Source organism: Diceros bicornis, chromosome 8, assembly GCF_020826845.1.
Source record: "Diceros bicornis minor isolate mBicDic1 chromosome 8, mDicBic1.mat.cur, whole genome shotgun sequence".
Lineage (NCBI taxonomy): Eukaryota > Metazoa > Chordata > Mammalia > Perissodactyla > Rhinocerotidae > Diceros > Diceros bicornis.
The window spans coordinates 44,471,232-44,495,000 of record NC_080747.1 but is presented as its reverse complement, the minus strand read 5'-3'; the positions used below and the strand labels follow the sequence as shown (position 1 = coordinate 44,495,000).

General features: G+C 38.6%; 1 protein-coding gene across 2 annotated transcripts in view; it reads right to left on the bottom strand.

The window, feature by feature from the left end:
* Window positions 1-23,616, bottom strand: part of POLR2B (RNA polymerase II subunit B) — a 54,983-nt gene extending 31,367 nt beyond the window's left edge. The window contains exons 1-12 of one of the 2 annotated variants that reach the window (XM_058547151.1): window positions 23,350-23,616; window positions 18,585-18,657; window positions 14,618-14,768; window positions 12,057-12,169; window positions 11,717-11,936; window positions 11,183-11,341; window positions 7,916-8,080; window positions 4,773-4,969; window positions 4,492-4,611; window positions 3,466-3,652; window positions 290-433; window positions 1-46 (exon numbers count right to left, since the gene is read on the bottom strand). The exon at window positions 1-46 is cut by the window's left edge and continues 94 nt beyond it. In XM_058547151.1, the coding sequence (XP_058403134.1) occupies window positions 1-46; window positions 290-433; window positions 3,466-3,652; window positions 4,492-4,611; window positions 4,773-4,969; window positions 7,916-8,080; window positions 11,183-11,341; window positions 11,717-11,936; window positions 12,057-12,169; window positions 14,618-14,768; window positions 18,585-18,657; window positions 23,350-23,368 (1,594 nt within the window). In that variant the 5' untranslated portion in view covers window positions 23,369-23,616. Of the gene's footprint in view, window positions 47-289; window positions 434-3,465; window positions 3,653-4,491; window positions 4,612-4,772; window positions 4,970-7,915; window positions 8,081-11,182; window positions 11,342-11,716; window positions 11,937-12,056; window positions 12,170-14,617; window positions 14,769-18,584; window positions 18,658-23,349 lie in introns of those variants that run through there. The other variant, XM_058547152.1, reaches the window with a different exon arrangement.
* Window positions 23,617-23,769: the final 153 nt, after the last annotated feature.

Here is a 23,769-nt window from a genome sequence, read left to right as displayed (position 1 = left end):
TATAAGCCATCAGGGCTAAATTCTTCACAAGTCCTACAGCATGGCCCTAGGAACAAATAAAGTATTACTCGCACTGAGTTAACATGCCTATCAAAATTCTTTTCCATAAACATTTTTCCTTCAATTTGATTTCAGAATTTACTCTCACTTTCTAAGAACAAAATCATAAATAATATTTTAGCTCTAAACCACACTGCATAATTAAATAAAAACTTACTTCTAAAAGTAATTATACGCTACGTAATTACTGGCAGTCTTTTTGTCCTGAACATAAATTCTAATACATTACCTCTGGGGTCTCAGCAGGACAAACCATTCCCCACAACGTATTATGCAACTGTCTTGGTTTGGCTAGCTTGCCATCTCTACCAATAGGAGAATTTAAACGACGAAGGTGAGAAAGAGTAGATGCAAAAGTCAGGCGGTTTAATACCTAGAAAACAATAGCAAATCTTTCAAGTTTGGGCATTTCTGTTACTCACAGTACAATTCTGGCAAATACTAGAATGAAGCAAAGTCATATTTTTACACATAATCCACTGAGTGTCAGACTGTCCACACCCCTCCCTTCTCTAACCTTTCCCTGAATAATCTTGTTCACTCCCATAACTTAACTGCCCCTTAAGTAGGAATGGCACATATGTGATATTTTATCATACTACATAAATGTTTTACAGTCTGTCTCCAACCACTAAGACGTTAGTTCCATAAGGGTGGGGATTTTTTACCTGTTTGTTTTGTTCTCTGCTCAGTACCTACAACAGTATTTGACAGACATTGGGCACTCAATAAGTGTTAAATGCTACCAAGTCATATTCCTTTGACCATAGCAGACATCACTAATCCATTCTCCAGTACTTTCTCCAGGATGAGGCCTCTGAATCCAACAGGGAAATTCAATACTTACAGGACATTAAGCAAGGTAATACTTATAAGGTAATATTTAGAGGGATGTAAAGCAAGCAACACAAGCTTAATGTACCTAACAAATCACCATCTTCCCCAACCCTACAACAATCCAAACCTCCCTCCTCTTCCTAAAACTACTGTCAGAGTTCATGGCAATCCAGAAATCTCCCAATCGAGAAATCTCAAAATCACTTTGGTCTCTGACTTCCTTCTTTCACACATCAATAAACATATCCTGGCAATTCTATTTTCAAATTTTCTCAAAAACCCAAACTTTCCATTCCCAATGTCACAGCAACATGCGCCCCTTTACCTCTTACCTACGCTACTGCCATCACCTCCTAAGTCCCTGCAATGTCCTCCCTAATCTACCCTCCTCAGTTACCAGAATTATTAAAACATAGATATGTTCACATCACTCACCTATTTAAAAAATATTAAATAGGTCCCCACCAACTACAGAGGACCACAACATCAAAGCTCTTCTCAATGAAGTCCCAAATGACCCTCTCCCCTTCCAGTCTCTCAAACTCCTGTACTCCATCCACACTGCCAAACACCCTCCCAGGTCCACACCTTTGACCATGCTATTGCCACAGAATGGAATGTACTTCCCCAATCTGCTCTGCCTGGTGAAATGTTACCACCTCTATAAAAGTCATCTGACCCACCTCCAGGAAGAACTGTTGTCTTTTCTGTATTCTATGGAGTTTTCCATCATTCAGCTAATCAATCACAAAGTCTTACAAAACTTACTTCCTAAATATTTCTCAAATTTAACTCCACTCTCCATCTCTACAAGACTGAGCTAGTCCAGGCCCTAATTATTTCTCACTCAGCCTGTTGCAACAATCTTCCTGCCACCAACTCTGCCCTTCTCAAATCTTTTCTCCACACAGGCAATTACTGTGAATCTACCTAAAAAACAAAAATGACCATGTCGCTCCCCAGTATGAGCTGTTCCCAGCTCCTCTCTCCAACCCCATCTTCTTAACTCTCCCACTTTGATTTGAAAACCCTAGACTACTCTAGCTCCTCCCACACACACACAGTCTTTCCTCCCTTCATCCTTTTCAGGATATTAAGACATTTTCTCCAGTTTTCCTGTGAGCTGCTGGTTCTACTCTCCTCCCAGGCTTTTGGCTATTTCCCAGTTATCCTTCAAGATTCAGCTCAGGTGTTACCTCATAAAGAAAGACTTCTTTTTACCCTGTCAGGCTGTGCTAAATGCCTTTCTCCAGCATTCCCAGAGCAGTTGTACATATCCCTCATTAAAATACTTAACTGTACCGTGTTGTAACTATCTGTTTACATCTATCTATGACTATAGACTGTAAACTACTGAAAATTAGGGATCATGTTTTACCCGTCTTTGCTTCCCCAATGTGTGGCAGAGTGCCCAGCACATCATAAGTGCCAATAACCATTCATTGAACTGAACTCGCAGCGTGGCATTTATCGTAATAGCTCAGCACAGGGAGCTGTAAATGGATGAATCTGTTTCCTCTGATAGATGGTGAGCTCCTTGAGGAATGGAATATTATCTCATTGATGTCTGTGAACCCAGCATCAGAAACACCAAGTATAATAAATAAAATAAATCCTTAGTAAATTAAAAGGAACAAGAAATTTAACTTTTTATCAGCAGCCTCCTAGAATTTCTTAGAGCATCTGGGTTTCTAGGAATCAGGAGCTTGAAGTTGGTGTCTGAATACCAAGTTAATCACGTAATACTGGTATAGGCTAGTTAAAAAAAAAAAAGGGGGGGAGATCCTCCCAAAATTCCATAAAGCTAGACACGTATATTATAGATTTTCAATCTTACATGAAAAAGTAAATCGAAAAAATAAAAACGCCCAGTGAGACTTTTATTTAAAGGTTTCCCCCATTACTCCATCTGAGAGTAGCTACTGCAGTCACTGTACATACAACATGCCAACATAGAGAAATCAATGTTAGAAGTACAATATTTTGCAACAAAGGAAGGGGATGTCCATTTATTCTCTGGGTCAGGTTTTTTGTTTGTTTTTTGCTGAGAAAGATTCGCCCTGAGGTAACATCTGTTGCCAATCTTCCTCCTTCTGCTTGAGGAAGATTCACCCTGAGCTAACATCTGTGCCAGTCTTCCTCTATTTTGTATGTGGGTTGCCGCGACAGCATGGCCACCAACAAGTGGTGTAGGTCTGCACCTGAGAACCAAACCCGGGCCACCAAAGAGGAGCGCACCAAACTTAACCACTAGGCCACAGAGCCAGCCCCTGGGTCAGCTTCTAATATGGAGCTTTTAAGACAAAAATTTCACTAACATGGACTGTCTCACCTCCCAAGCAGCTACTCTAATTAACTATCTTGATGCAAGCCAAAACCTTAAGTCTCTATTTTAGTAATGCTAATAGCTAACTTAAGAAAAATTTTACTTTCATAAATCAAAAGCCCCTAGGACTTTTACATCTCATCAAGAAAAAAAGCAAAATAATTCACTTTCAGTGAATAAAAGAATCTATTAGTCCCATAACACTTTCCTATCTAACCTGTAGTCACAGCCCACATCCTTACCTGAGATACTCCAGCTCTGGCTTGATGAGCTTTCTTTTGGTCACCCCAGTTTCCAGTAGCTAAAGAATATTTTAGGCCATCAGATATAATCCTTGTTTTAATAGCCAACTCCAAGTTAAAATCCTTTCCTCGATCAATAAACTTCTGTGCATAGATCCGCACTTCTTTAAGCAAATTCTTAAACATACTGCCAAATAAAATGATATTGTTTTAAACATGTAAAGGTCTATAACATGCATTCTCAACAACGACAAAATTGCCCACAACGGGCAAAAAGTGATTGGGGCAGAGGGAGATAGATGTTATTACTCTTTTTATGTATAAAGCACATGTACATAAGCACACCTCGGTGGAGCAATCAGGGAAAAAATGTCAAAAGAGGCTCCTTAGCAGAGTGATGATAAAAAAAGGTTGAAAGACACTAATCTACAACACACTAAATAACAGTGTACAAAACACTGCTAATATTATCTTTTTTGAATTAAATTGTCTACATATTTTTAAAAATAACTATAATTATAGTTACAGTTATAGTTGTGTTACAGTTATAAATTGTTATAAAAAGTTATGAAAGTATTATGTGTTCATTATAAAAAATATGGAAAATATAAAAACATATCAAGAATAAAATAAAAATTACATATAACTCCGATACTGTGAGGCAACCACTACTAATATTTTGATAGATTTCCCTCCAGCATTTGTGTGCTTTTATAAAACACAAAAATAGGACTAAAAAAAATTCTAGTTATCAGCACTTAGAAAATCAAGGCCCTAATTCAGCTTTCTCCAAAGCCTTGTAAAGCTATCCGAGGAATACGGAAAACATAAACAAGTAAAAAATTGTCCTCACAAACTTGAAATTCTCAGACATGAAGCAAACCTAAATCTGAGCAAGTGGCAGAGAATGTAGCTAACTTCCTGTGTACCCAATATGGATTCCAAGATAGTTTACCCCTCCATGCGCAATGACCAATCTAAAGTGAAATCTCCCTACTTTAACAATATCATTCTATAATTTCTTACCCTCTAAATAAGAATGCAAGTAGTGGTCCAGCAAGATCCAATCTTTTATTTCCATAGTGATCTCTGTCATCTAATTCTCTTCTACCCAAAGCTGCTAGAAGCAACCTATGAACCATGTACCTTGAAAAGAAAAAGAAGCAGCAAAAAGAAAACATATGGTTTTTGGCTTTTTTTTTTTTTAACATATATTAAAAACAAATTTTTTACATGTTTAGCTTTAAGAAAAACTTTATCTCAACTACATCTTGGCAAAGAACTTAAAACAATGAAAATGAACATACCCCAAGAAATAGGCTTTTTTGGTCTCACAAAAATCACTGACACCAACATGAGGGAGCATTTCTTTTTGTAAGACTTCTTTTGCATATTTAATTCTTTTCTCTTTAGTGACTCCAGGCTTTGCCCCTCTTGAGCCAATGAAATTTAGTGCAACATTCTGTTCTTGAATGACAAAAGCTTCATCGAGAGAAGGCTTAACCTATCAGATAATTTAAACAAAAGTTATTTTCAAATTCATATTTTCACCTTAAAATGAATCAATTGTCACTTAATTTATAACATGTTAAATTAATGAAATTTTCAGCCTTGGTTTAAGAGGTTTTTAACCTATAAATAAAACCACTCAATATTTTGTAAAGGAGAATATTTTAAAGGCACATTGTTATAAAGACCTGTATTCCATTCTTGCCACTAACTAGCTGTGGCCTCTCAGCAGCTGTGTAATCAGTTTGCTCATCTACAAAGGGGCTAAATAAAATAATCTCTAAGACCCACTACAGTTCTAACATTCTAAAATTCCAATTTTAGACAATAATGAGCATGAGAAATGAGGGGTAACACTTTGTAACTTCGGCCGCTGTAAATATACTGTAATCCTATCACATATACTGAAATGCCTTTCCTGCCTGTGACTTCCTACGTCTATTTGTCACTGATCCACAAGTTTAAACATCCAAATTCCAATCATGGAAACAAAGATCAGAAAAAGGCCATGTAAAACAGTCAAAGGAAGGCCACAGATAGTATGATAGATGAAACTGACTTTTTTTTTCCCCCCAAAGCACCAGTAGATAGTTGTATGTCATAGTTACACAGCCTTCCAGTTGCTGTATGTGGGACGTGGCCCCAGCATGGCCGAAGAAGCGGTGCGTCAGTGCGCGCCCGGGATCCGAACCCGGGCCGCCGGCAGCGGAGTGCGCGCACTAACCGCTAAGCCACGGGGCCGGCCCTGAAACTGATTTTTAAAGGAAATTGTCCTTGTTATGAAATTATTTTGTTGAGGTTAATATGGATTTGGAAAAGGAATAATAATAATACACTTTTAGAAGAATAAATTAAAGCACTTTTGCACAATGAATACTTGACTCACAGACTTACAAAAATTGGCCTAAGCTTCATAAGTGCTAAAGGAACAAATGGTAATTTTCAAAAAGACAATATACACAGAGCAAATCAGGCCTTTCACTTTAAGAAAATTTCAGTTTGAATACTATCTGAATCCAGTTTGAATCATCTGGGATGCCTTTTGGATAAAAGATGACATATATTCTTTTTTAAAAAAAAAAAAAAAAAAGCATATGACTACTGGTAAAAGCTTAAAGTAAAATCTACCAGAACCCATTTTTCTCATGTAACCATATCAATAAATACTCTGCTATCTAATATGTACTCCACTCTCTAACTTTGTGACAAACATTTAGCCTGATTATACCTTACTTCTCTTTAGTCTTAAATACTCTGGACAATTAGGGAAAACTTTAGAATATCACCTACTATTCAGACACGGATCACCAATGGAAAAAACTGATAAGAAAATGGATATTTGCGGCTAGCCCAGTGGCTTAGCGGTTAAGCGCGCACGCTCTGCTACTGGCGGCCCGGGTTCGGATCCCAGGCACGCACCGATGCACCGCTTCTCTGGCCATGCTGAGGCCGCGTCCCACATACAGCAGCCAGAAGGATGTGCAACTATGACATACAACTATCTACTGGGGCTTTCGGGGGGGGAAAAAAAAAGGAGGATTGGCAATAGATGTTAGCTCAGAGCCGGTCTTCCTCAGCAAAAAGAGGAGGATTAGCATGGATGTTAGCTCAGGGCTGATCTTCCTCACAAAAAAAAAAAAAAAAGAAAGAAAATGGATATTTATGTAGACTCAAAGAACCTTCCCACAAAAGCAGTAACTTTACAGCGAAGCAACCTAAGAGACACAGCACTGTAAAGCGATCAGAGTTAATGTTACCAATATTGGGACAAAATGGCATCACGTGACTACTGATGCAATGCCCTGGGAAGCACACAATATTACTTCTCTATTTTTCCTGCCAAAAAATGCATAAATTGAATCTAAGCATCAGGAATATCAGAAAAACCCAAATTGAGGGAAATTCTACAAAATAAATGGCCTATCCTCTCCAAAAATTTCAATGTTATGAAAGACTAAAGAAAAAGGTGAGGAAAGATTAGAGACTAAAAAAACATAAAAACAGGGCCCGCGTGGTGGTGCAAGTGGTTAAGTACACGCGCTCCGCTGCGGCGGCCAGGAGTTCACAGGTTCGGATCCCGGGCACACACCAACACACCGCTTGGCAGGCCATGCTGTGGTGGCGTCCCATATAAAGTGGAGGAGGATGGGCACGGATGTTAGCCCAGGGCCAGTCTTCCTCAGCAAAAAAAGAGGAGGATTGGCAGATGTTAGCACAGGGCTGATCTTCCTCACAAAAAGAAAAAAGAAAGAAACATAAAAACAAAATGCAATGCATGATTCTGGACTGCATTCTGAACCAGAAAAAAAAATGCTATTAAGGAGATTATCAGGACAACTCGCAAAAAGCTGAATAAGATCTGTACTTTTAGATACAATACTATCTAAACTAAATGTCTTGATTTGATTACATCCGTTAATGTTCTGGTTCTTAGGAAATATACACTGAAGTATTTAGGAGTAAAGGGGCATGATGCCTGAAACTTACTCTCAAATACCAGAAAAAAATGTATATATAAAGAGAATGCTAAAGCAAATGTGGCAAAGGTAACAACTAGTGAATCTGGGTGAAGAGTATATAAGAGTCCTTTGCAACTTTTCCATAAGTTTGAAATTATTTCAAAATAAAAAGTTAAAAAAAAGAAAAGAAACTATCAATTATTCATTTCCATTTTTACTAAATTGCACCAGACTGGTATGCTTTTATGATTTTCCTTATTACTGTTTCTTCTTACTGCTGTCATTGAACTCTGGCTGCCTCTAGTTTTCATGCCTATTTTACACAGAACTGCCAGGAAAGAGGCCAAGGCAGTAAATGCCATGGGATTTGTGACAGCTAAATTGCTCTTCAGAGCAGCTTTCTACTATGTTTTAAGATTAGCAACAGTCACTAACTTTAAACCTCTTGTAAAACACTATGAATACATTTGTTTTCACATTACCATTTCCATCATCTCTGGATCTTCAAAATCATAAATAATATGCTCTAAAATATCTCTGTCAGACACAAAACCTAATGCTCTGAACACAATAATGATAGGAACTTCTTGCTTGATATATGGTAGAGTTGCCACAATGCGCTGACCAATTGCACTCTTTTTTGCACCCTAGGGGAAAAAAAACATCATTAGAATATGAATAAACAGAAAATGAATTACAGGCATATAAAAACATCATTAGAATCAGGTTATATATACGTTCATTGTATGAATTTCAAAAGAAGCATGCCTCTCATACTCTAGGTGACAGCCTATGGTTGCTTTTCAAAACCACTGGAACAGGTTTACTAATTTTATGAACAGACTGGTCATATAGACCTGAGAGAACTTCCATTCTCGACCACCTGCCCGCCAAGATTCTTTCAGAATTACCCAATACTGTATTGAGAAATGACCTTTGCCTGCAAAAGAATATGAACACTGACCCCTCACTCTCTCCCCCCACCAAAAAAAAAAAAATAACCTTTGGAAGAAAGAAATAGACGAGGAGTAAAAACGAGACAATATAGACAGACAAATGTGGAAAAAAGTTAAGGACAGAATGAAAAATAAGTATTAACTCAGAGCTGGTCTACAAAGTATCCCCTTGTTTGAATAATCTTACAACATCAACAAACAGCCTCTTCTACAAGAGCTTTTTTCCAATTTCTCTTTCATTAAATTAAATGTACACACATACAAAAATGAAACAAAAGTTACTAGCCTACATTGCCATACAAACGCCTGGTTTCTCAGTTTTATTCATATTCCTTTCCTTCAATATCAAACTCACTTTATCTTCTCTTGGCCTCACAACTCTACATTATCACGATCCCTCTAATAACAATGTCTGTCGCCTTCCTCCTCCTACTTCACACCTCTTTCCTCAGAAACCTTATCCCACCTCATGGGTGTTTAGTAACAACTTCTTATAAATGATACCCAAATCTTCAACTTGATCTTTTTCCTGTACCCTCAGCCCTCATATTTCCAAAACTGCCATTTAGTTGTTTCTACTTAGATTATTAATTATTCCATTCAGCCTATTATTTGTTTCACCATAGATCTTTTTCAGAATAAGCAGAACATTAAAAAATAATACCTACATCAAGCACTCCCCTAAAATCTTTTGTCTAAAAACGAACTCACTAGGTTTTCTCTAAAAATCTATTTTTGGAAGTTCTGTCTTTTATCCAGAACCTCAGAATAGAAACCAGAGAATCTTAATTGACTCATCCTCATATTATATCAAACCTACACTAAATCAATAGTAGGTTTTCTCTTCCTCTAATTAATTTATTTTGCCCATAGCAATTTCCCCAATATACTGGGTTCGTATCTTTGTCCTCCATAATCCAGGCCAGTGCTTCTCAACAAAGAATGCACATCAGGGCCGGCCTGTGGCTTAGCGGTTAAGGGCGCGTGCTCAGCTGCTGGTGGCCCGGGTTTGGATCCTCGGTGCGCACCGACGCACCACTTCTCTGGCCATGCTGAGGCCGAGTCCCACATACAGCACCTAGAAGGATGTGCAACTATGACATACAACTATCCGCTGGGGCTTTGGAGGGAAAGTAAATAAATTTTAAAAAAAATTAAAAAAAAAAAAAGAATGCACATCACAATCATCTGGGGATTTTTTCCAAACACTTGTACCTGGGCCCCATTCAACCTCCATTTACAAGTAAAAACCATTTTAATTCTTTAAAACATCTATTGTACATGTGTATTTAACTTCAAGTGGTCAAAACTCTCTAATCTTCAAGTTCTTCATCTTTGTAAGACTTATAAAAGTGACATTAGACTCTGCAGAACGGTTTGTAAGAGCACTGACTGGAAACCCAAATGTCCATCAACATGGAAATGGTTAAATAACTTATGCTACATCTACATATGGAATATCACAGCTCAAAAAGAATGATCAAGTGCTGATCTAAACATGTTTTTAACGGATACCAGCAAAGTCTGAACAGTGTGTGTACCATGCTCCCAGTTTTTTTTTCCCACATTAAGACTACTTCTGGGGGCCGGCCCCGTGGTGTAGCGGTTAAGTGTGTGCGCTCCACTGCTGGCGGCCCGGGTTCGGATCCCGGGCGCGCACCAAAGCACCACTTGTCAGGCCACACTGTGGTGGCGTCCCACATAAAGTGGAGGAAGATTGGCACGGATGCTAGCTCAGGGCCAGTCTTCCTCAGCAAAAAGAGGAGGATTGGCGTGCATGTTAGCTCAGGGCTGATCTTCCTCATCAAAAAAAAAAAAAAAAAAAAAGACTATTTCTGGACTGATACATGAGAAATTATCAAAAGCAGCTGCCTCTGGGGAAGATCTGGGGGTCAAAGGAAGACTACTTTTTATAGTATACCCTTTTTTGTACTTTTTTGAACAAGTTTAATGTTGCAAGCATGACTTAAAAAAATTTAATAAAAAATGTACATGAAATTAAATAGAGCTAATTACAATTACTTTCCAAGACAGTTGTAAAGATTAAATCGAGCAATCTGAGTAACATAATTGGCACACAACTAATAGTCAAGACATGCTAGCTATTATTAGATTACATTGTTGTAAGTAACATACCTATGGTAGGCAGCTTCTAAGATGGTGCCCAATGATCCCTGCCTACTACTATTGTTGCCTTGTGTAATTCCCTCCCCTTGAGTATGGGCTGGATATACTAGCTTGCATCTAACAAAAAGAATATGGCAAAAATGATAGGATGTTGCTTCCAAGATTAACTTATAAAAGATTGTGATTTCCATCTTGCTCGTACGCTCTATGGCTCTTCTCGATTACTCTCTCTGATGAAGCAAGCTGCCATGTTGGGGTATGACAGGGGCCCACTGGCAAGGAACCGAGAGAGGCTTCCAACCAACAGCCAGCAAAGAACTGAGACTCTCAGTTCAACAGCCCATCATGAACTGAATCCTGCTGACAGCCAAGTGAATGAGCCTTAAGATGGCTGGCAGCCCACGCGGACACCTTGATGGCAGCCTCGTGAGAGATGCTCAGCCAGAGAACCCAGCTAAGGCCACATCTAGATTTTGGACTCAGAAACTGAGACGATAAATGTTGCTACTGGAGTAATTTGTTACACAGCAATAAGTAAATTATACAATGCCTACCATATAACAGTGATGCTCCAGAAAAGCTTTTTTGACTAAGAATGCAGTCTGGTAAATTACAAAACTAGACAAAAAGAAATAAATCCAAACAATATCATATCCCAATCCATACCTGTCCTCCTCTTGCCAGCATGCTAACCCAAATAGTACTGGTGGGTCGGGAAGAATTCTCCAGACATGATCTACACTCTCCTGTGTAGGCATATTTAGAATCCTTTTTGGCAAACACATAAACTGTGTTTGTGGCCATTTTCTCTTGAGCAATCAGAACCTATATGGACAGACAATAAAAAAGTTGCACGCATAAAACCTACAAGGTCCTTAAAGTAGAAAGAAGAATGAAATCTGCATCTTATTAGTCTGATCATACAGGCTGGCTGAAACATCATTTCTTGAACTTTACAAACTCCATTTTGCATAAATTTTTCATATAAACATATAAGCTCAAACAACTGACCAAATTTCTAGTGCATATTACATACAGCTAAATAAAGTTTTGGCTTATATAAGTTCAGCTGTCACCCCCTAAATAATTCAACTGCCACTTCCAGGTTATTGTGTGTAAAAATTTACTTTTTAAATTCAATTGTCATAATTTAAATCTTAATTATCATTTTCTAATTTTTTTTAAATAATGCTATTATACCTTCTCTGATCCATTAATAATGAAGTAGCCACCAGGATCCAACGGGCATTCATTTAACTCACAAAGATCACGATCTGTTAAGCCATTCAATAGGCAATAAGTTGAACGCAACATAATTGGAATTTTTCCTATAAAAGTTTTCTGATGCTGAGTCTGAAGTTGTTCTTCACCTTCTTTAATGACTGTTTTTGTTATATCAACATAAAGTGGAGCAGAATACCTTTGAAAATAAAAGTAGATCACAAGTAATAGTAAGGTATTTGCTAAAACTCTGAACTGGTTAAAATTATACTTTCTGAACTGCATTTCAATATCAGCTGCTGGAAAAATTCTTTCTTACGTGAGATTTCTTAATCTGGCCTCATTTGGCATCATTGGTGAAGGAGCACCATCTCTTTCCCAATGGGTAGGCTTGGAGAGGTAAATTTGTTCAAACTTCAGCAAATATCTTGGCTGAAATGAAACCAAAAAATATGAAAAAGGTAAATCATTTTTTTCCATAAAAGTTTTAATGATTCCATTTTAATCAACATTAATATTTTGAGTAGAAGAAGCTTTAGAAACTGGCGAAATTAATCCACTTTACTAATATGGGGACTCTCCAAAGTCAGCATCCATATTCCATAGATGTCAACTTTTATACTTAGTTGTTTTCTTAGGATACATGACAAAAAGAGACTTAATATATCACAAGTAAATAAAGACTATGCACATATCACGTACCCTGAGTTTATATAAAACAGTTAAAGTGGATTTATATTAATGATCTATATAGTTTCATGTGCCCTCTCCTTGGTTAGGGTCAGAAGTACATACAAAATTACCAGAAAACAAAGAAAAGATAAATTCAGAGAACTAGAACCGTGTTCTTTTTTTTTTTTTTTTTTTTAATTTTTATTTATTTATTTTTCCCCCAAAGCCCCAATAGATAGTTGTAGGTCACAGCTGCACATCTTTCTAGTTGCTGTTTGTGGGACGCGGCCCCAGCATGGCCGGAGAAGCAGTGCGTAGGTGCGCGCCCGGGATCCGAACCCAGGCCACCAGCAGCGGAGCACGCGAACTTAACCGCCAAGCCACGGGGCCGGCCCTAGAACCGTGTTCTAATCTAATCAATAGAAAAGTAGAAAAACAGACCTAACTCTTGAATTAAACATACAAAAAATCCTAATTATTCTATATAAAGGCCTGAGAACTTCCAATCCTGGTTGACTATAGCTCAGCCCACAGCAAAAAAAAAAAAAACCTGTCAATTAAATATCTGTTTGCTGCCCAATAAAACAAGATCCAAGCAAACCTTCCAGGGATAAACAGATAGTGGATTTCTCTATAAACCAAATCTCAGAGAAGATGATGGGACTAAGCAGACCACTAAAGGCAAATTATTCAAACCCAAGTTTTCCAAACTGGAGTAGGTAAAGGGCAAAGAGAACTGGTGGTGATAATGAACCAAAGGGAAGCCATCCCTCTACTCCTTATTTCCACCTTCACCCTAGTCTAGAACGTTATTATCTTAAACCAGGCTATTCTAAGATTTTTATCTGCCTCCAACCTCTTCCCACTCCAAGTAAACACCATTTCCCAAATAACTTTTCTAAAATAATGCTTTATGCATATTCTTTGACAATCTTCCAACAATTCCCCATGACATCCAAAGCCTGTGACAATCTGGTTCCATCTTATCTCCCACTAACACCTATTAAAAACAGATCAAACGAAAATTCATATACTGGCTGTTATGGTCCCCATTCCATCCTCGAGTACATCCCCAAGCACATCTCCAAATGTGTATTCTCTGAATACACCAAGTATTTTCTTGATGAAATGCCTAAGTATCTTTTCTCTACTAAGACAAGTCCTACCTTGCCTTTCACAGTAAGCTTACGTCCCTCCCATCTTTGCCACTAAGCTGATACCCCAGCTTCAGAGATCTCTTCCTCCAGTAGTACTTATGGTACTTTGAATATGCTATGTTATATCGTTATCTCTCTTGTTTTGCAAAGACCATGAAGAGAAAATGCGCTAAGTATAAAAAAGGCATTTTATGCCCATTTTTCAAGCACAGTGCCAGAACAGCCAATTATTTTTGTTCTTAACAGCAAAAGTCTGTGCAGCATGTCCAATTAGAATGAGAATAAACAGATCAGCCCTTAGAAGCTTAGCCACAGACAAGAGGTACTAAACTGGCTAGAAATAATGACCTTTCCCTCTATTTCTGAGGCTCTCCCTGTGTCACCTTTTTGGTTTTCCCTGTCTCTCAAAGCCCATCATGCTGCCTCTCTACCTCTCAAAAACTAGGGACAGTCATTATTTTGGACTATATACTCCTTTACAATCAATCACTCATGTAAAATCAGATTATAAAATTACACCCTTGCTATGATTTTAACAATGCTAAACACATGCATATCTGTAAACAAAGACTACAAGGAACTTAGAAAAATTAAAATAGCTGATATGTCCGGGTGATTTTTCCTTTATGATCTCTTATACTGTTATAATAACGTATTGCATGCAACAAATAATCAAGGGAAAAGGTCCTTCAAATATTTACTTTTCTTTTATGATTCCTTATACTGTGAAAGAAAAAAGTAGGGTTTTCTGAAGCAATCTGACTATTCCTAGCTGGCTTCTCTTAGTAGTTCATAATATTTCTGAGTTCCCTCTTCCCAACTATTAAATATCTGCTATCTGAATAAGGATTAGGTTTTGGATTACTTGCAAAAATGTCTCTCTCCATTAGTAAGAAAACATCAGGAGCTGATTGAAGATGCTAGACATACACTGCTAAAAACACCTACTGACATTTTTTTTTTTACCTTTAATCCCAGTGACAGAAGGACTGAAATTTCACATCAATACTCTTCTTTTACTTAGGTTACTTTATTAGAATAACCATCTTACCGGTTCTTCAACTTCTCCACTAGCATGCTGAGCTTCAGCTTGTAGGTCTATAGGTGGAGCATCTTCCACAATTCTTTGAACAGACATCTGAATAAACTCATCAAAAGAATCCAGCTGTTGTCTGACCAAGCCTTTCTCATCAAAATAAGAACTGGAAAAATATTTGAGTTCATAATCGGTTACAACTCAGTGATATTTTCTAGCATATTTCCCCATTTTCACTATAATTAAATTTAAAAAATAATACCAACCACTATACACCCATCACTACACAAGATACTACAAAGTATCTAAAAAAACAAAAAGGTGAGACTAGGAACACTTTCTCTGTAGAACTTGTTAAGTTCGGGAAACAAGACATATGTACAGGTAAAATAATTAAAGCGCAACATAAGAACTAGAGGGAAATTCTACTTTACACATGTATTTTGTAGATAAATCTCAGCCAACTTCTTTGAAATATTTCTTGAAAAAAATGTCAGGAGAGAAAACTAAAGAAAATGCACAGTCAAAAATAAAACTAAGAACTCTAATTTGAATAAGAGGGAGGATGATGATATCAATGACTAAAATACAAAATGTATAAGAACTGCAACTTTAGGTTAAAGATTATTAGTTCTATTTTGGATATGTTAAAGGTGAGATGAGAGTAAGTCACTCAAGTGAAAATACTCAGCAAATGACTGCTGATAAAAAAATGAAGCATGGGGGGCCAGGCCCGTGGCTTAGTGGTTAAGTGTGCGCACTCCACTACTGGCGGCCCAGGTTCGGATCCTGGGCGCGCACCGACGCACCGCTTGTCTGGCCATGCTGAGGCAGCGTCCCACATACAGCAACTAGAAGGATGTGCAACTATGACATACAACTGTCTAATGGGGTTTTGGGGAAAAAAAGGAGGAGGATTAGCAATAGATGTTAGCTCAGAGCCGGTCTTCCTCAGCAAAAAGAGGAGGATTGGCATGGATGTCAGCTCAGGGCTGATCTTCCTCACCAAAAAAAAAAAAAAAAAAAGAAGCATGGGTGAGAGATCAGAGCTAGCAGTGTAGATATAGAAATTACATAATGAAGCCCCAAAGAAGGATGGAGAATCTAAACAAGTAGATGTACTGTTTATAAGGAACAGACACTTGTTCATGCGAGGGATGGGGAAGAAGATATATAATAAAGATACAAGTAAATGTAAGTGGAAGAGGAATCTCACTCCTCACCAGCACCTGGAATACTTGCATAGCTGGGCTTCAGAGAGCCTAGGAGAGCTCTGAGATCTAACACAACCCTAAGGACTGGGTTATCTCATCATCCCTCCGCAGTAGGAACTGCCCCACTAGCACGTTCCCATGTCTCAAACTCCTCCATCATGTGACCCTTGCATCTTATATCTGTGACACTTTCTTAGCTTTTACTCCCCTCTCCCTAGTAACAACTGACTCCCCATCCCCACATCAATTTTCTGAGACAAAATGCATAATTCAACTATCACAAGCCTCCCATTTTTGCACCATCAGGTCACCTCACAGGTCACTGACAGGCCTACAGATTGCCTGGCTTTTGGTCAAGGTCCCACCCTGATTCAATCAACCATGGCCAGCAATATTAGAAGTTTAGTCCTATGGTAGAAAACACAGCACATAATCATCGTGGTATAAGGTACAGCCTAAAGAATGGCTGGGGCAATTTCTTTCAGTAGAGACTGTGAGCTAACAGAAAAATTTCGCACAACCATTTGGGTTAGCCATTGATACGTAAGAAACACAGAGAAGGCCCTGTCTGTAATATAAACAGCAATGGTTTTTACAGACAATTTATGATGCAAAATCTTTAGAACTATGGACAAGTTTCACTCCCCCAGGAAGCTGAACCACAGCTACTTTCCCCAAAATCATTAGAACAGTGCTTCATTAGAATGTTATCCTTGGGCCGGCCCCCAAGGATAGCGGTTAAGTGCGCGCGCTCGGCTACTGGCAGCCCAGGTTTGGATCCCGGGCGCGCACCGACGCACCGCTTCTCCAGCCATCCTGAGGCCGCGTCCCACATATAGCAACTAGAAGGATGTGCAACTATGACATACAACTATCTACTGGGGCTTTGAGGGGAAAAAAAAAAATTAAAAAAAAAAAAAGAATGTTATCCTTTAAACATCTAAACTATATAAATATTTCATATTTATGACATCCACTCTCATGATTATTTTACCAGATGTCATCTTCCTGAAGTCATTGGTGATGTTAAGTAATATGACATTCATATTGCTTGGGAAAGATCACTTGAAGTTTAAAAGTGAAAAAACAAAACATCATCTTACAATAGCCAAAGCACCTGTAGTCAAAATCAAATAATTCATTTTCTAATAAATGTTAAATGCAGTGACCGTTCACTGTATCTCATTCTTGAGAGTATCTAGAGTATCTCATTCTTGAACAACCTACCACATATGTTAAAAACAATTCTTTTTCATCTAAGATCAAAATATTCTTTCTCCCTGGAGACTACAGAATATAGGATAGCCCCCAGAACATCTACCTAGTTATTGTTTTCTAATGATGCCTCTTGGTGTTTATTACTCAAACACCATAGAAGATAAAAATGTCTCAATACAAAGTTTTTATAGCCCATATTTAATAGAAAAAATATATAGTTACATCCCAAAAACTCAATACATTTTTGTGTGTGTGTGTGTGTGTGTGTGTGTGTGTGAGGAAGATCAGCCCTGAGCTAACATCTGCAAATCCTCCTCTTTTTGCTGAGGAAGACTGGCCCTGGGCTAACATCCGTGCCCATCTTCCTCCACTTTATATGGGAAGCCACCACAGCATGGCTTGCCAAGCGGTGCGTCGGTGCGTGCCCGGGATCCAAACCAGCAAACCCCGGGCCGCCACAGCGGAGCGCACACACTTAACCACTTGCGCCACCGGGCCGGCCCCTCAATACATTTTTAACAAAACAATGTTCAAGAAAGGTTCAGTTATACTCTGAACACAACTGGTAGAACATCAGAAGCATGTGTTCTTTGAAAACAGGAGAGAGGGTTAACCAAGAAGATGTGCATCTTAGAGATGGTGGGGCTCAAAGAGGCATCGTCATGCTACTATACACAAAGCAACTGTCAGTTTGATAAAAGAGCAGAGTTGTAGCATTTTACATCCTAACATAGCAGGATGTTACCTTATTACTTAAAAGCTACTTTTCTCACCTATGTGTAAGGCTTCTTCCTGAGTTTTATTACATTTTAATTACACTTAGAATTGAATGAGAATTTGGGTTGAAACAACTTATTGTAACTTTATCCATTTAGTTATTTTTTTTAATAATTTTTTATTTATTTATTTTTCTCCCAAAGCCCCAGTAGATAGTTGTATGTCATAGTAGCACATCCTTCTAGTTGCTGTATGTGGGACGTGGCCTCAGCATGGCCGGAGAAGTGGTACGTCGGTGCATGCCTGGGATCCGAACCCAGGCTGCCAGCAGCTGAGCGCGCGCACCTAACCGCTAAGCCACGGGGCCGGCCCACTTTATCCATTTAAAATAATGAGAAAGCCAAGGAATCAAATTAACATCACCAGCAATGCGTAAGGTCTATAGATTAAATAAGATTATTGTATCAATATTTCCTAATTTTGATGACTTATGATTATGTAAAAGAATGTTATGTCTGCAACTTACTCTCAAATGTTTCAGAAAAACAAAATATGTAGAGAGAGAGAAAAAGACAAAGAAAACATAGTATAAGGTTAACATTTAAGGAATCTGGGTAAAGTGTATACATAAATCCTTTGTGTAACTTTTCTGTAAGTCTGAAATACTTAGAAAATTAAAGTAAAATATATAAACAAATAAACAAAATGAGAAACCAGCTCTCATGTAGCATATTCATACAAAACACCTAATTTTCAAGAACAGAATAAGCAGGAAATCCCTTTATAGGTTATAGTGGCTTTTAGAGCTTATTCAGTTTGGTATAAAAAGTTACCTAATTACAATCCAGCAAGCCTCTTGCCACAAATCTGGGGTGATTTCATCATCATCCTCATCATATTGCATATCTGCAAAAAACAAAAATATTGTACTCATTTGCGATAAAATACTTAATATCTTGCTCCTACGGTTTGAAGTAACAGAAACATATTTACTCTCTGCTAAATGAAAAGTAATACTTTTACCCCCCTTTTCTAAAATTTAAGTCAATTACATTACTTGAATTGTAATGAAATAATATACATAGGTATATATTTATGTATACATAGCCCTACGTCACACAGGTAGTTTCTCAATATACCAAGGTTCAGTGTAAGTAAATTTGTGTGTGTGAATTTGTAAGTTTTCCATCTATTCCAGAAAGCCTATGTAATTCTAATGATAACTAGGAGTAAGCTTCGAGTCCCCTGATCAATAAGCTTCTCAGAGACTAGAGTCAGAGATTAGGGTAAGGGGGTAGAGCCAGAAAAGGGTTTCCAATAGCTGGGCAATACCTTAAGGTGAGGTGGTCTATTACAGCAATATTTCATACTTGCACAGGTATGACCGACTGCATTTTCTAAAGATGGCCACAACCGTATCTTCCACTTCACATGCTCTTTTATAATGTGATCCTGACACTTCTACCATCAAAATATAGGGGGCTATGTTTCCTTCCCTTGAATCTGGGTGGGTTTTCGACTCTGCCATAACTAAGAGAATGCAGCTGAAGCAAGGACACATGACTTTTGAAGCTAGGTCAGGAAAGGCAATGCAGTTCCACCTTGTTTGCTGAAACACTTGTTTCCAGAGCCCTGAGTTACCATTAGGAAGTCCTACTACTCTAAGGCTAGTATACTGTGAGGAAGCACAAACCATATGGAGAGGCCACTTATAGATGCTCCAGTCAGCAATCCTAGTCCTTGAGTCCTCCTAGGCTAAGTGCTAGCCATGTGAGTAAACACCCCACATCATCCAAACACCCAGCCTCTGAGTCTTCCCAGTTGAACCACTGATATCATGGAGCAGACAAGTCATTCCAACTGTGCTCTGTCCAAATTCCTGACCCATCAAATCCATGAGCACATTAAATTAACTTTTAAGCAGCCAAATTTTGGGGTAGTTATGCAGCAATAGTAATTTGAACAACAGGGCATTTGAAAAATCAGTGTGTACTGGTCCTCTAATATTAGTCTCATCTTCTTACGTAAAAGGATAAGTGTGCTGTGTTTTTATTGGTTTTTATATTCTGACCTATATATAGGGTCTGTTAAACCTAGGAGTTTTGGATTCAAAATCTGATGCATATCCAAAATAAATTATTTAATAAATACTTCTTGAATGGACTGGAATTACTGATCCCTATACATGAGGAAAGGGTAAGAAAGACAAAAGTATCTAAAATAGCTCAGAGATTTCTAGCTTTGATAACAGATTAGAAGTTAATATCACAGCCATACAGGAGAAGCAAGTAAGAAGGTGAGAAAAGGAGAGAAGATGATGAGGTCAGCTTTGGGTATACTTGTAGATCATTTATCCCTTTAAATACTTGCAGTAGGCAACTGGATATAAATATGAAACTCAAATAAGGGTCTAAATTACAAAGAGTGGAGAATCATTAACAAGTGGTTGATAGAATACAGAGAGTTCACATAGAAAAGGAAGACTGAGGGCAGGATATTAGGGAACACTGCTGTTAGAGTCATGTGAAGGAAAATGAATCTATAAAGGAGACTCATTTATTTATTCACCAAATATTTACTGAATGTGAGTATTTACTACGCTGCAGGTATTGGAGACACCACCTTCAACAAGATAAAAGATGGCTGCATCCTCATGGAGATTATCACCTACCAGGGAAATACAGACAAGATGAAGTCAATTATGAGCAAGAACCAAGTGATGACAATCCTAACCAGGACCTGAGGAGGTTAGGAAAGACTTTCCAAAAGCTGAGCTGAGCAGAGACCTCATGTATGAATAAATCCAAATAAACGAGGCAAAGGAGGGGGTGAGGGTGGAGGGGTAGAAAAGGAGCATCTTCAACAGAAAAAACAACTTGTGCGAAAGACTCCACCATGAAAGATATTCAGGGAACGAAAGAAGGCCAATGTAGCTGAGACAAGGAGTGTAAAGTTAGAGTGGTAAAAGAGTTTGGTCTTTACCAACAGAGCTTTGAGTAACCATTCTAAGATTTTCGCAAGGGTGTGGCTAGATCAGATTTTCATTTCCGAAAGATCACTATGGCCAGTGTGGAGAGTGGACTGGAGAGGCAAGAAAAGTGGAAGTACACAAACCAGTTACAAGTCTGAGGAAGTAATCTAGGCAAGAGATGGTGGTGGCCTGAACTAGAATTGTGGCAGAGAAGTGACCAGATTTGACATATTTAGGAGACAGAAGCCTCAGGGCTTGGTGACTCATTAGACGTAGGGGCGAAAGAGAGGATTCAAGAATGATGCCCAGGCTTCTGGCTTCAACAATGGAAGAGGGTGATACCATTCACTGAGAGGGAGAACACAGGAGGAAGCAGCTTTGGAAGGGTGATGGGTAAAGGAAAATAGTGAGCTCAGTTTGGGCAGCGACAAGTTTGAGAGGCCTAGGAGAGATTCAAGCGAAGTTATCTAGTGGCAGTTAGATACGCAAGACATCTGAACTGGCAATATATATTCAGAAGTCATCCACATACAGATGGTAACTGAAGCCATGAAGAATGGATGAAATTATCCCAGGGATAACATGAACAGTAGAAGAGAATGAGAAGGAAAGTCAGACAGGTAAAAAGAATTAAGTGAGAGTGACGTGGCAGAAGGAAGGAGAGTTTCCAGGAGGAAGTCATCAACAATGTTGAATACCACAGGGTTTGTATAAGGTTTAAAAAATGTCCATGTGATTTATCAATTGAGAAATCACTAATATTCTTAAGAGCTGTTTTATATCACATGAGCAGAATCAGATTGTAATAGGTTGAGAACCTGAAAGATAGGAATTGGAAACAACGAAGACAGCCTATTCTTTTTTAAAAGCTTGGTTGTGAATGAAAGGAGAAAGGCAAAACAATGGAAGAAAAAGGAAACAATAGAGAGTTTAACCTGTTTTCTTGAGGACAAGAGAGATCTAACATTTTGCATAGAAAGAAGTCAGGTGAAAAGGAACGTCTGAAAACTGATGAGGACATATTTAATAAAGATATCAAAGGATACAGGCAGGAACGGAATGTACTCAATGCTGGAGCAGACTTGACAAATGGGATAACTTTAACTCTTTTTCCACAAGACTATTATATTGCTAAGGAAAATATAAATTAGTACAATCACTATGGTGGTCACTTGGCACCATCCAGCAAAATGTTAAACATGTATATCATGTGACCTGACAATTCTACAGCTACATGTAGAATTCTACATATTTATCCTAAAGACATACTTGTACTGGACAAAATGACATGCACAAGGTTATTCATTACAGCACTGTTTGAACCAGAAAAAGACTAGAAATAACCCAAATATCCATCAGTAAGACATTACTACGTCATAGTACATCCATACAAACTAGGCAGGCTGTGAAGAAAAAAAACTAGGATGTGCTCTATGAACTGATATTAAAATCTCCTAGATACATATATTAAAAAAGCAAAAAGTAAAAGTGCAGAAAAGTGTGAATGTTACTTTTTGTCTGTAAAAAGGGGGAAAATAGAATTCCATTTATATTTCTTTGAATATACATAAAGCACTCTGGAGAGATAAGAATCTAAGAACAGTGGTTACCTACAGTGAAGGGGGCTCACACTAGACAGACAGTGGACAAGAATGAAACCTTACACTTTAACATTTTTATACTTTCCAGCTTGTGAGCCATGAGAATATATACTATCTACACAAAAAACTCTGCTAAAAAAATTTTGAATTTTTTTCTGAGATAGAAGTTAAGAAAAGGGAATGTAATGATGCTAATAAATTTCTAGACTCAAGATATAAATGAAAAAGAGAAGTTTAAACTGTAGATCTTAAGCTTTTGCTTCTGTATTCTCCATGAAGAAGCTAAGGGAATAAGCAGCAATGTGAGGGGTGGCCACAGGATTGGGAACTAGAAGAAAATGAGGTTTGATACAGTAGCTGTAGAGAATGGAAGAGGGAGGTTTAAAAATACCTAACGAAAATACACTAGACATGACTAAGACTTCTATACCTGAAAGGAAAAACAGATATATTGGTCCTCTTCAGTTGAATACATACCATCTGAGAAAATCTAAAGGTCATCTTCTAAGACAATTCACTTAGACATACGACGGCATGAAGGAATGCCAAACTAGACCAACACTCTCTCGACACACACGATATTCTTTGTCCCCGGTATATTTCCAGAGCCCAGCACAATGCCTGGCACAAACTGACGCTCAAAAATTCAAATATTCAATAAATCCACTAACCCTAGCCTCATAAGAAATCAAGAAGGGAGCCCTTTGCTTCAGACAAAGCCAAAACAATGGTACTGTTTTATGGTTCTGCACGTTATCTCAATACGTGAAGGCGGTATCAGATCTATCCAGCTGACAGTGCAGAGAGCAAGCGTCACCCTGACCGGGAACAGTAATGCTACATTCCCTGCACCCTCCACCTCTCCCCATCGCGGCTTCACTCCCGGCCTGGGGGATGTGGGGAACACGACTTGGGGTCACTCGTGCGGCGGGCTGGGGGGGGAGGCCGCAAATCCTCAATTCGTCCAGCTCCCCACATTTCCCTCCACAGAAGGGTCGCCGCGGAGCGTTCTGAGTGGTCACCTACCCTCGTCCGCGTCATACATGTTGGCAAACGGTTCCCGAGCTGCTAACTCTTAAAAATCACAGAGAGAAAAGCACGTAGCTACCACTCCGTCTCGGAGCCCTAAACGAAGTGACTTCCGTCTCCGGCGTTCCCAGAATACTCCGCGTCCGAGGCCAAAGACCGCCCACAGAGAAGCTAGGTAACATCTGCGCCTGCGCAAATGGTAGGCTAAGGGCCGCTAAGGGTTACAATTGCGCACGCGCAAATTGTGGGCGGCGCCTCTTGCGGCTGATTGCGACGATGACTCCTACAGAGTGAGGGTGCGATCCAGCCAATGAAAGTTTTTTTTAATGTTGTTGCACAAATGACACCTAAAAAAAAGGCCAAGAAGATTTATTAATTTTAATTGTAGCCTTGAGTTTGCGGCATTCGATGCTCTAT